Raw genomic sequence first — 14,191 nt, forward strand, 5'->3', positions numbered from 1 at the left:
AAATAAAAAGGTTTTATTTAGCTCGTTTAAATCGAAAAAATTTTTACAGTTGCCTCCAATAATTCCACTGAATTATCAATATTTCCTATAGAAAGTGTCAAACTTGTCCAATCCCTAAATTACCTGATAAACTTAATTTGGGGAAAATTCGTAAAAGTACATGGAAATGTATTAGAATTCTTACCATGGCTTGTATGGCGGGTTATCGCTGTGTGATATAACAATGAACGGTGTTCCTTCGATTATCTGTGTGTATAGTGTTCCTTCGATTATCTGTGTGTATAACGTGGTATAACTTAAAAATGTCCATCGTACCATCTATTTCTTTATTGTTTATGCTCGTAGCAAAGCCAGTGTATGTTAGCATCAAGTTAATGCGTTTTTAAAAAAGTGGGGCCTTAATTTATTTATGTTGCAGCCTTTTTTTCCCAGGTTAATTTCTTTGTCGGCTTTGAAAAATTGCAACAATGTTTGGCGGAGTCCGCTCTCAGTGCTGCTGGTGTGATCGCTGTATGCCGAAGTGCAAGCAGCCATCTGAGTCGGCAACCGAGCATGGAATATACGTAATCTATTCCCGATAGAACAGGCAGGATTCTGTCAGTGCCAAAAAAGTAGCGAATTTTGTACCCATTCTTAGCGCAATTACATTTCTGCATACTTGGATTCATACAAATGGAGAGGTTGCCTGAATTCTAATGAGGAGTGCTTGAGTTGATATGCAGCAGAAACTGCTTTTTAAATGTTAATACCGCCGACAGTCACCTTTATTTACCGTATTTTATGGACTACAAGGTGCATTTAATTTTTTTTTTTTCTCAAAACTCAACAGTGCGCCCTATAACCCGATGCACCTCATGTACGGAATAATCCTGGTTTTGCTTACCGACCACAAAGCTATTTGATTTGGTACATGGTGTAATGATAAGTGACCAGTAGATGGCATTCACACGTAAGAGATACATGTAGTCTGCAAAGTAATGGTAGTCACACATAAGGGATACGTGAAGACTGCAATATGACTCAAGTAAACAACACCAACATTTTATATGTTCCATGAAAATATAGAACATTACACACAGCGCTCAAAAATCAATCAAAATGTTATAGTAATTCGCGCCGATTGATGAATCTGTTTTTGGGATCTGCACGCCTTAGTAGTCCATGCCAACACCGTAACGGCCCGTAAATGGTGAAATCCCTAATCTATTTGCAATAGCTCGTTGAGAAATGTTGTTCTTAAACTGTTGGACAATTCGCTTACGCATTTGTTCACAAAGTGGTGACTCTCGCCCCCTTCTTGTTTGTGAATGACTGAGCATTTCATGGAAGCTGATTTTATACCCAATCATGGCACCCACCTGTTCCCAATTAGCCTGTTCACCTGTGGAATGTTCCAAATAAGTGTTTGATGAGCATTCGTCAACTTTCTCAGTCTTTTTTGCCACTTGTGCCAGCTTTTTTGAAACATGTTGCAGGCATCAAATTCCAAATGAGCTAATATTTGCAAAAAAAAACAAAGATTTCCAGTTTGAACATTGAATATCTTGTTTTCGCAGTCTATTCAATTGAATATAACTTGAAAAGGATTTACAAATCATTGTATTTAGTTTTTATTACACAACGTGCAAACTTCACTGGTTTTGGGTTTTGTATCAATTCCCATCCCTACTCACATCTGTCAGGCTCTCCCACAGGTGGCTGTTGACTGTGTTCCGGTAGCTGTATCGTTTCAGGTAGCGGATAATCCCCACCTCGAAAGCCTCGGGCGTCAGGAAGACTTGTATCATATTCAAAATGCACGCTCCCTTCAAGACGAGGAAACATCGCTGCAGTTAAACTAAAAGAAGAACACGGATGTTGCAATCCAATACACACCTTGTCATAAGACACGTCATCAAACATTTCCTGGATCTCGGTGGGGTTTTCCACTGGTGTGGAGATGGGGTGAGACGAGGCCAGACTGTCAACCTCCATGGCATGGAAACACTTCATCAAGAACATGTCGTCCTAGGTGGAAGAGTTTTAAGCATTTTGTATAGTGTACTCAACAAGCTGGTGCAAAAATCCAAATTTGGAATTTCAATTCATTTTAAGAACTGGAATTTGAATTTAACTGGTTCCACCCAATAGGATGTTGAATCAGAACTACAGGAAATGCTATTCATATAATTGCATTTGTAGCCAAATAACAGGAAATATTTTGTCAAACGAAATATCTTGAGATATCTTCGGGAACCAAAGTAAAGGATTTTGAGAAATTAAGCTGTTTTTCACCATTTTCCATCATTTCAAAGTTATAATACCATATTTTCCGGACTACAAGGAGAACTTAAAAAAAAAATGTTCTCAAATATCGACAGTGCGCCTTATAACCCGATGGGCCTAATGTACGGAATAATTCTGTTTTTTTTACCGACCTTGAAGCTATTTTATTTGGTACATGGTGTAATGATAATTGACCAGTAGATGGCAGTCACAAATAAGAGATACATATAGTCTGCAATATAATGGTAGTCACACATAAGAGATACGTGTAGACTGCAATATGACTCAAGTAAACAACACCAACATTTTATATGTTCCATTGAAAACATACAACATTACAAACAGCTCAAAAAACTATCAAAATGTTTAAGGACGAGTTTGGAAAGCTATAAAACCACACCGCTTGATGGATTGCACTGTGCTTCAACATAGGAGTATTATTACAGTGTGTGTAGAAGGTAAGAAATATTATCTGCCGTTTTGTTTCGCAGTATTATGCAAAAGCAACTTTTCTTGGCTTCTGGTACCTGCTAATCTGTATTTGGGATCTGCATAAGTTCTGAAAAATTGCGCGCTTCTGCCTTCATAGTCCGTAGTGACACCGTAGTCGATAAACTTCTTCTTTTTCTCTATCTTCTTATTATGGGACATTCATCCTCCGCTGTTTCCATTTGTAATATAAAGTAGTGTGAAGTTCTAACTTATATATGTCAGTAAACTCGGCATGAAAGCGCTAAAACATACCGGTATAGTGAGTTTAATTATCTACCCAAGGAACTTTTGTTTTTAGAGCGGTCGGACGGTTTTTAACGGGACACTAGTGAACCACGGATGAGGAGATGCTGCTCCGTTATTGATTGAAGTAAAGTCTGAAAGTCATTAAAACAGTTAGCTTCATCTTTTGAAAGTTTTTCCACTCCTGTCCTTGAACGCTACACCGCTGCAACAAAGATGACGGGGAGAAGACACTGCCGAAGGTGAGCCACGTAAAAAAGTCCGCCCACAAAATGGTGCATCCTGATGCGACTGTCAGGAAGCGGCTTGAAGATGATCTGTAAAACATCATCTATGCAACATTTTGACCAATGAAAGGAAATATATCGCAATAAAAACGTAATCGATATGAATAGAATATAAAATCAATAAATGTACGGTACTTGTTTTTTCTTCTTTGTCAGAAGAATCCGGAAGTTATTAATAATCAGTGGGAGTGACACACTAACAGCCAATCAGGGAACAGTATCAACTATCAAGTTTCGATAAAACAGAAAAAGTTACATTTAACAGTATGGCAGTTTGTGACTTTTCTTTTTTAAATGTACCAGTCAGACCAATGTGGTTTGAAAAATTTTGCAAGGCGCTCGTCCCCACCAAGACCGGTTATACCACACCACCTTCGCCGTGCTCACACTTTGGAGCACTTCCTGGCACTAAACCATCAGAAAATAGCTCTTCAGAAGTTACTCTGCATTTACATTTTTACACTTTTCACTATTTTGTTACACTTTATTCAGCAGTTCTTACATATTTCTTATTTTAAGAGGTTTTTGGGAGTCTGGTATTGTTTCGTGCCTGTGTTGACATTTCTTTCCTATCCTGCCTTGATAGCCGAGGGATTATAATCAGATGAAGGTTACATTTTAATGAAACATTTTTTAATTTACTATATCTTTTTCCTGGTTCTTATTTACAATAGGTCATAAAAAACATCAATAATTACCTATGTAGAACATTTATATCTAATACAGTTTTCAGCCATATTGCCCAGCCCCCGTAGAGGTACTTGTTTTACAATGAAATAAGTAAAAAAGTAATCAGTCATGTATAACAGGGATGTAGAAGTTGTTTTGACTGAGGGCCACATTGCCGTTATGTTTGGCCCTATAGGGCCGCTTCTAACAGTGAATAAAATTATTACAAACATTTTTAATGCATTTTATTAGTAGATTTTTTTAAACTAAAATGTAAAAAAAATATGGTAAGTTGCAATTATTTCACCTCAAAATGTAGTGTATATTACTGTATATGGAAAAACAGTATTGCTGTTTTTATGGCAAAAAAGGCAGCTCTGTTGCCTGAATTTTACTGTAAAATTTACATTTATGTTTTTTACTGTAAATAAAATAAACTGCAATTTTACAGTAAAGTTCTGGCACCTGAGCTGCCAGTTTGTTTGGTTTTTTTTTTTTTACCACAAATCAACAACTGTAGATTTTTCCGTGTATTACTGTAAATGCCAAAACGGCACCACAGTTTATTACAGTAAAAAAAAGTAGTTTTTTTTCTTTTACAGAAAAATGCTTTAAAAACCACAGTAAATTTCACAATTTTACCATGAAATCTATTGCTACTTTTACATTGCACAATTTGATGGGTAACTTGCTTTGAAATCATTTGTATTTCTATTTAAAAAATGGTTAGAATTTTTGATAATATAAGTAATTTTGCATAATTACACAATATTTTAAGTTAACATCATTTGCGATTAAATGGAGTACATATATTGTTTTTCTCCCAAAATAGAAAGAAAGAATATATTCAATGAGAAAACTCACAGTACTTCATTGATACATATTATTTCCAGGCTTTCGAGGTCCAAATAAAATGAAGTGGTGGGCCACATCTGGCCCCCGGGCCCCGAGTTTGACACGTGTGTTGTATAATGTCAAGCAAAGAAACAATTGACATTCCATGGAATTCAAATTCTACTTTCTTTGATTTGAATTTAAATTTCTAAATTCTACTTCCTGTTTGCAACCTCTTCTCAATTGGGATTTGGGAGACATTCTCAATTCAGTTTGGAATTTCGCAGAACATTGTGGTTTCCATTTCTTGCACGCTCACCGTCTGCAGCTCAGGGTAGGAGATGTCGAGAGAAATAAACTCCATGAACTTGGCAAAGCCCTCGTTGAGCCACAAGTCACTCCACCACTCCATCGTCACTAAGTTGCCAAACCACTGGACACAGATGACAATGTTTTTGGAAAGAGAAAGTGTCGTCTCCTTGCTTGTGCTTTTTCTTCTCTGCAGCACTTGCCTGGTGTGCGAGCTCATGAGCGATGATCTTAGTGATGTGCACTTTGTCTGAGACGGACGACTGGTCGGGATCGTAGAGAAGGGCTCCTTCTCGGTATGTGGTCAGACCCCAGTTCTCCATAGCTCCCGATTGGAAGTCAGGGATGGCAGCCAGGTCTGCAGGGGGCAACAACAAATAACCACTTTCAACATGCTTGTTGGGTAGAGGTGCGCGGATAGGCAATTATATCATCCGCATCCGCATCATCAAAGTAGTCATTCAACCGCCGTCCACCCGAACCAACATTTAATCAGGACCGTACCCGCCCGCCAACCGCCCGCTGACTTACATCAGAGGTTGTCCACCTTTATCACTCACAGAACTATTTAAACCTGTTTCACAGAGCAATGACAACAATTGGAGCCGCTAATGTTCTCACGAATATCCAATTGGTGTTCATCCTGATGACAAGAATGTGGACGTGCTGTGAAGCCATTGCCTTTGACACCTTAAACGACATGTACAAACCGATTGTTGGTCCGGCAACAAGTTGTGTGTAGCTTCCGCATTTACACGTTCAAGATTGAAAGGCATACTGGGTGACATAGAGTACACTGATGGTTGTGATATAAACAACTTTAACACTTACTAATATGCGCCACGCTGTGAAGCCACACCCAACAAGATTGACAAACACATTTCGGGAGATATATATTTTACACCCCCGCGCCTCCAACCCCGCCCACCTTACCGACGCACTGCTAGCGGGGTGTATAAAATAGTCAGGAATTGTCATGAATACAAAGGATTATGGGTATTTGTTGTGTTGCGTTTATGTTGTGTTACTGTGAGGATCCATCTATCCATCCATTTTCTACCGCTTATTCCCTTTTGGGGTCACGGGGGGCGCTGGCGCCTATCTCAGCTACAATCGGGCGGAAGGCGGGGTACACCCTGGACAAGTCGCCACCTCATCGCAGGGCCAACACAGATAGACAGACAACTTTCACACTCACAGGATTTTCTCCCGAAATGTGTTTGTCGTTCTTAATTGGTGTGGCTTCACAGCGTGGCGCATATTACTAAGAGTGTTAAAATTGTTTATATACAACCGTTAGTGTACTCTGTGTCACCCAGTATGCCTTGCAGTCGTGTGCGTGTTGCCGCGGAAACCACACACAACATGATGCTGGACTGACAAGCAGATCGTACATGTTGTAATAGGCGACAAAGCCAATGGCTTCATAGCACGCCCTAATACTTATTTTCTGGGTGACTACCGGCAGTCATTCAATAGAATACTAGCGTCTCTCATTGTCTTCTTCGCTTTATGACATGGGTCTTAGATGGCACTTTGAATGGCAAAGGATACCGATCACAGAACCATGCATATCAAATATTTCCGGATGGCTCAAGCGCCACCCACCCGAATCTAATTAAAATCTATTTTTTCGTCATGTCACCCGCCTGACCCGCGATTTATCCATGGATGAGACCGCAAACCGCGCATCTCTACTGTTGGGCTTAGGAGTAACTCCAATTCACAAGGTTAGTAATTTATTCAAAATCTTCCATCAGTTTAGTAAATCACATCTACATTGTCTCACAAAAGTGACAACAGTACACACCCCTTCTTAGCACAGTATATCTTCTCGAGGAACAATACTAGGGCTATTTACAATAGTCTGTGTGCTGCTTGAATAACAGTATAGATTTATAAAACTAGATGAGACAATTCCTGGAAGAATTGCGTGTGAATGCTCCAATGCTGACGTTGAACTGAAATCCTGTTTTTTTTTAAATAATTGTTGAAGTAGAGCACGGGGCAGCACGGTGGAAGAGGGTTTAGTGCGTCTGCCTCACAATACGAAGGTTCTGAATAGTCCTGGGTTCAATCCCGGGCTTGGGATCTTTCTGTGTGGAGTTTGAATGTTCTCCCCGTGACTGCGTGGGTTCCCTCCGGGTAATTCGGCTTCCTCCCACCTCCGAAGACATGCACCTGGGGATAGGTTGATTGGCAACACTAAATTGGCCCTAGTGTCTGAATGTGAGTGTGAATGTTGTCTGTCTGATGAGGTGGCGATTCGTCCAGGGTGTACATCGCCTTACGCCCGATTGTAGCTGAGATAGGCTCCAGCGCCGCCTGCAACCCCAAAGGGAATAAGCGGTAGAAAAATGGATGGATGGAAGTAGAGCACACAATTTCCAAACAGGCTGAATATTTTGAAGTTGGAATCGTTTGAATCAGTTAAAAAATGTGGGGGTTGTGGAATTTTAAAAGTGTATTATTGATTTCAATGGGAATTTCCCCCAAATTTGGGATTTTCAGGAATCCTGAAATCTTTGGGAAAATTTTAAAACATTCGAATGTTCTGAATGGATTGAAATGGTTGGTGTTGGGATTTTTCAAATCGGTCGAGAAATGTTGAAGTTGTAACATTTTTAATTGAGAAATGGTAATTCTTGGAATTTTTGGAAAACAGGGAATTTTTCCAGTTCGAAAAACAACTTTGTTTTTTGTCCTGATTAAGAGGAGCGTTTTAAAGGTAGAACGGTTGAAGTGGGTTGAGAAATGTGGAACAAGTAGTCGTCAGAAAAAAGGGTCAAAAAAAGGTTTGAAAAAAACGGGAATTCTGGGAATTCCTGGAATTTTTTTTCGAACTTGGAATAATAATAGTTTAAATGTCCAGAACGAGTGGAATATGTTGAAGGTGGAATGGTTTGAATCAGTTGAAAAATGTGGAAATGGGGGAAATTTTAAAAATGGACAATTCATTTTGAATGGGAAAAATGTCCTGGAAAAGTTGGAATTCTGGGAAATCTGGGAATTTTTTTATCTGCCAAGGCACAGCCCTTGATTCCTAAATAGGCTAAACAGTTTGAAGTTGAAACGGTTTGCATTGGGTGAAAAATGTGGAAGGTAGAGTATGCCAAAATCCGGAGAAGAAGAAGAAGAACTTGAAGAAGTTTAATAAATAGATTAATTTTGGTGTAGAAAACCATGTGTGAATGCTTTGGAGCATGACTTAATACTCATTCATTATAAGCTCTACACATAGACAAGGTGGATTTCTAAAGTATTGTCCTTTAAGAAGATTTAAGAAGATTTACTGTAATAAAATGGTCGCTATTGTCACGATCCGTGACTCGGATCGTTTATGGTTTTCCCTTTTTGATATGTTTTTCATCACGTTTGTTTCTGGACTCTGCCGATCCTTGTGTTTGAGCACTTCCTCGTTTGTTTGTCACCATGGCAACGTATTGTGCTCCTCCTCACGGGCTCCTGTCACACACCTGTTTCTGATTATTATTTGTGTATTTAAGCCCACCGGATTCCTTAGTTTGTCCTCGGTCCATTGTTTGCTTTTGCAACAAGTCACGTATGTATTCGGTCTTATGTTTTCCATGTGCTAAGTTCCGCCTTAGCTTTGCATGCGGTCGGCACGTCAAATTTTTGTACTTTTATCTCCTGTTAAGTTTAGCGTTAGCTTCCGTGCGTAGGCACGCGCTTTATTTTGTCCGTTTGTATCAGTGTTCTTTTGTTTTATTATATTAAAATCAGTTTTTTACTTGCACTCCTGCTGATTGGTCGTTGTGCATCCACGAAGTGGCAACTCCGCGCAACAAGTGCGCTGCATACGCGTGACAGCTATACGTAAGTGAGAAGCTGTGCTCACTTTTGTAAAGACACTGTTTATACAGAATAGGGATGTTGCATGATGATTCAGATTCATTGATAACAATAACACACATGATTTTTAACCCTATCTTAGCATTTCGAACACCTTACAGCTCGGGTTTCCAAAGTGTGCAGCTAGGGTTTTGTTTGCCCGTAACATGGTAAAAAAAAATTAAAAACTTAAGAAAAAGAGCAAAAAGACATAATGTAATGTGAATAGAGCTGAACATTTTATTTAAAAAAAGTTTATACATATTTTTTTTTAATGCTACAAACATACATTATTTATCAAAGGTAAGTACCAGTGTTGTGTTATAATTGACACATTCTATTATTATTATATATTAGTATCAACATTTCTGCTTTTTGTCATTACTGTATGTCTTTTTGCTTACGTTTTTACTCTTGATTTTTACGGCAACAAAACCCTAGCTGCCGTGTTCGCAAATGGCCCCCTGGCCGCAGTTACACCACAAAGCTAACACTAAGTTTTGTCTTTCAACATATTTTCACAGCTTTTTTTTTTTTTTTTACAAAATAAAAAAAACATCAAAATGGCCCCCATATACTTTGACTTTTCATTATACAGACAAAAATGTTGGACACCGCTGCCTTGTAGTAAAAAGACACTTCCGGTCCTAGACATGGAAATTCATGATTTAAAAAAAAAACTTAAACTAAAACTTAAATTGTGGGCTTTATATTATATTACCCTATTGAAAATGTCACTATCAACCTATAACTACTAGTGAGTTTTTGGGCCACATATCCCAGCAACACCAAATTATTATTTTTATTTTTTTGTGTCCTTAAATATATCTGTCCTTGATTTTCTAGAAATATTCCTCTCATATTCTAAAAATGTATTAATTATGCTCTTGTTAAAAAGAAAACTGGCGTTTTTCGGTAGGGATTTTGCCGGTCATCCACAATCTTTATGTGAGACAAGAACACACAAATCCCTTTTCTGTGCATTATACAGAGTGAAAACCTGCTAGTACAAGGCGTCTAACAATGAAGATAATGATGACTCACCTATTCAGCCTATGAAGCCCTCTAAAAAAAACTTCCCCCCAAAAAAAACCTACAACGTTTATATACATGCTGTAACCATGTAATAACAAGTATATTTTTGATAATACGTAATATTGACAGCATTGTGGTTATTTTAAAGCATTACTGCAACTTTTTACTTGGGCACATTTTACTTTACATAGCGCAGAAAAAATACTATTTCCATCAACAACAACTACAACAGCATAGAGTGTGTTCTGTGTTTGAAACCGTTAATCATGGCAGACATTGGTAGGACCCAAGATGGCAACTACTCTGAGCTAAAGGATCCAGCTATAGTGAAAGACTAAGCCGTTCTCGTAGAATTATCATTTAAAAATTGTGCTAAATATTTCATTGAAAAAAACAAGAACAAAAAAAAAAACAGGCACGTACAATGTCCGGTTTCACTGGGACAGTTGTATCTTTCAGCACATAACTTGCGCTCCCCCATTGAGCTGGTAAAGTCAGAATAGTTCTTAGGTAAAAATATTTATGAGAGCAAACAAGTCTTCCTTGCGGTGTCACCGGATCTAAACCAAGTGCCAGTATCCACTGCTTGTTTTTTAAACTGGTAGCATGTGGAATTTCAAAGTTGACCAACTTGTCAGCTTATTGCCACAAACTTCAAATACACGTGTGCAAGGAATAATTTATGACCTAGCGTTACATTTCCAAACTCAAGCTCCTTTATCTCTGTAATAGCCTGAGGCGCTGTGTCGCTACACCTGAAAAGTACAAACCCCGTTTCCACATGAGTTGGGAAAATGTGTTAGATGTAAATATAAACGGTATACAATGATTTGCAAATCATTTTCAACCCATACTCAGTTGAGTATGTTACAAAAACAACATATTTTTTTTTTTCCAAATATTCATTAACTTTAAGAAGTTGATGCAGCAACACGTGACAAAGAAGTTGGGAAAGGTGGCAATAAATACTGATAAAGTTGAGGAATGCTCATCAAACACTTATTTGGAACATCTCACAGGTGTGCAGGCTAATTGGGAAAGGATGGGGCGAGGTACACCCCTTTTTCCAAAACTGTGTGAGCAAATAGTCAAAAAGTTTAACAACAACGTTTCTCAAAGTTGCAAAAAGTTGAGGGATTTCAACATCTACAGTCCATAATATCATCAAAATGCTCAGAGAATCTGTATAAATCACTCCACGTAAGCGGCATGGCCGGAAACCCACATTGAATGACCGTGACCTTCGATCCTTCAGACGGCACTGTATCAAAATCGGACATCAATCTTTAAAGGATATCACCACATGGGTTCAAGAACACTTCAGAAAACCACTGTCACTAAATACAGTTCGTCGCTACATCTGTAAGTGCAAGTTAAAGCTCTACTATGCAAAGTGAAAGCCATTTATCAACAACATCCAGAAACGCCGCTGGCTTTTCTGGGCCCGAGATCATCTAAGATGGACTGATGCAAAGTAGAAAAGTGTTCTGGAGACTGACGAGTCCACATTTCAAATTGTTTTTGGAAATAGTCGACATCGTGTCATCCGGACCAAAGGGGAAGCGAACCATCCAGACTGTTATCGACACAAAGTTCAAAAGCCAGCATCTGTGATGGGTGCATTAGTGCCCAATGCATGGGTAACTTACACATCTGTGAAGGCACCATTAATGCTGAAAGGTACATACAGGTTTTGCAACGACAAATGCTGCCATCTAAGCGCCGTTCTTTTTTCATGGACGCCCCTGCTTATTTCAGCAAGACAATGCCAAGCCACATTCAGCACGTGTTACAATAGCATGGCTTTGTAAAAAAAGAGTGTGGGTACTTTCCTGGCCCGCCTGCAGTCCAGACCTGTCCCCCTTTGAAAATGTGTGGCGCATTATGAAGCGTAAAATACGACAGCGGAGACCCCGGACAGTTGAACGACTGAAGCTCTACATAAAACAAGAATGGGAAAGAATTCAATTTTCAAAGCTTCAACAATTAGTTTCTTCAGTTCCCAAACGTTTATCGAGTGTTGTTTAAAGAAAATGTGACGTAACACAGTGGTGAACATGCCCTTTCCCAACTACTTTGGCACGTGTTGCAGCCATGAAATTCTAAGTTAATTATTATTTGCAAAAAAAAATAGTTTATGAGTTTGAATATCAAATATCTTGTCTTAGTAGTGCATTCAATTGAATACGGGTTAAAAAAGGATTTGCAAATCATTGTATTCCGTTTATATTTACATCTAACACAATTTCCCAACTCATATGGAAACGGGGTTTGAAGTTCAGAAACATTGATGTCATATCCAAAACAAAAAGTGCAAAATTGTCAGAGACATTTTAAAACAAGCTATTAGTGCACTTTGTGCATGATGTCACTAAGATGATATATCAAAACAACACTAAATTAAAGTGCACTTTTTGTACGAAACGCCACTACAATAGTTTAAAAAACAAATAAAGTGCTCTTTTGTGCATGATGTCACACAAGATATTTCAATAAGTGACAAATAAAAATTAACTGCATAATAGGAAATCAAATAGTGTATTTCCTTTGCAATGTGGTAGTTTACTGCGGACGTTATCTCCTTATGTTGCTGACTTTTTTTTCATACGGCGTTGATTCGGAAATGTTTGCCTCGGCATTTTGATGGTGAGGGCGTGTGACACCGAATGGAGATGTTGATATGCAAAGTAAGCACTCTTCATTCTCTAGCAGGTGACTTTTCAAATGATGCTACATATTAGTAGTAATGCTACTTATGGTAGTAACGCTTGTGCCCCACACTTGACAAATTGAAGTTGTCTATACGACATATTCCCACTTGAAGCCAAACCACCGCCAGACGATGGACCCCCGGTCTTTCTTACTTGGGAATGAATTCTTCCTTCATTTGTTACCAGATTCGCACCTTCTTTCTCTCATATTACCACTCGCACGGCTACGCTAGCATCACAGCTAACATTACCCAGGGTGCTACCTCTCTGCTCCGCGAGGCCGTATACGTATGTGACGTATGACGTGACAGCATGTGACGTGTGTAAAAAGGTGCGCTTGCTGTCTGTGAGAAGGAGACACAGGAAGGAGTGACAAAAGCATTTAGTGTAATGCCCGCAGCTATAACGTATACTCGAATATCACGGTATAGTCATTTTCTATTTCACACAGAGACAAACCCACGATAAATCGCATGAATCGATATATCGCGCAGCCCTAGTTACATAACACAAGAAAAAAACAGCAAAATGTTTCTATGACCTCTAACTGGACTGACAGCCAGCTGACCACTCAGCAAGTATGACAATAGACACTTGGATACTGACCCTGTTTGGGCAGCGGGTAGGCAATATTGAAGTAGTTGTCATAGAAATCCAGCAGCCTGACAGCGACATTCAGTGCGAAACCTGTCTGGTTGACTTTTTCAGGCACGGCGTAGACGGAAATCTGATTGAGCAGCGCAGAACAGACGCTATAGTGTTACCAACGCACCATCACTTCCTGGATATTTCATCACCTTGACGCCCTGCTGGGTGTACTTGCTCACGGACTGGAAGTCAGACACGATGAAGGCCACCAAGTACGTGCTCATCTTCACCGTGGTGCCAAAGCAATCCTCCAGCACATCTCCAGGCAACGCTAGCGTTTTAGTCTAAAATGAAAACATTCATCAACGGCGAGACAGCCAGAGGGACGTGAGTGCATACCTTAGGCATGTTGGATATGGCGATGTGTTGAGGCTCTCGTATGACAGAGATGGTGAAGTTGGCCTTGAAGGCGGGCTCGTCGAAGCAAGGGAAGGCGGTTCGGGCAAACGTTGCTTCAAACTGTGTGGACGCCAGCATCCTAATGATGTACAACAATACAAATTAAAGTTGTAGTAGGCAACATTTATTAAACACTATTATGGCTGCCTCCAAGTTTTAAACAAAGAGAAACTATTGGCAGCACTCAATCATTTAGACCAGGGGTCCCCAAACTACGGCCAGTGGGCCGTATGCGGCCCTCCGGCGTCCAAAATTCGGCCCGCAGGAAGTCCCAAGTTTAAAAAAAAAAAAAAAAAAATGTTGTTGTTTTTTAAATTGTTATTATTATTTTATTTATTTATTTTTTAAAATGTGTCCTTTCTAATCCATTTTCGGCGGCTTGTTACTCTCGGTGTCTCCTAGCCGCTCAGACAAATAATATAGTCTGAAAATGCATTTTTCCATCCA

At 39.2% G+C, this 14,191-nt stretch overlaps 1 protein-coding gene across 1 annotated transcript in view; it reads right to left on the reverse strand.

The window, feature by feature from the left end:
• The window catches only part of erap1b (endoplasmic reticulum aminopeptidase 1b), a 76,466-nt gene that overhangs the window by 29,649 nt on the left and 32,626 nt on the right, over positions 1 to 14,191 (reverse strand). The window contains 7 exon segments of the mRNA XM_061906119.1: positions 1,674 to 1,805; positions 1,876 to 2,007; positions 5,110 to 5,223; positions 5,303 to 5,457; positions 13,304 to 13,424; positions 13,495 to 13,629; positions 13,685 to 13,823. Of these exon segments, the coding sequence (XP_061762103.1) occupies positions 1,674 to 1,805; positions 1,876 to 2,007; positions 5,110 to 5,223; positions 5,303 to 5,457; positions 13,304 to 13,424; positions 13,495 to 13,629; positions 13,685 to 13,823 (928 nt within the window).

Source organism: Nerophis ophidion, linkage group LG07, assembly GCF_033978795.1.
Source record: "Nerophis ophidion isolate RoL-2023_Sa linkage group LG07, RoL_Noph_v1.0, whole genome shotgun sequence".
In the NCBI taxonomy this organism is placed as follows: Eukaryota; Metazoa; Chordata; class Actinopteri; order Syngnathiformes; family Syngnathidae; genus Nerophis; species Nerophis ophidion.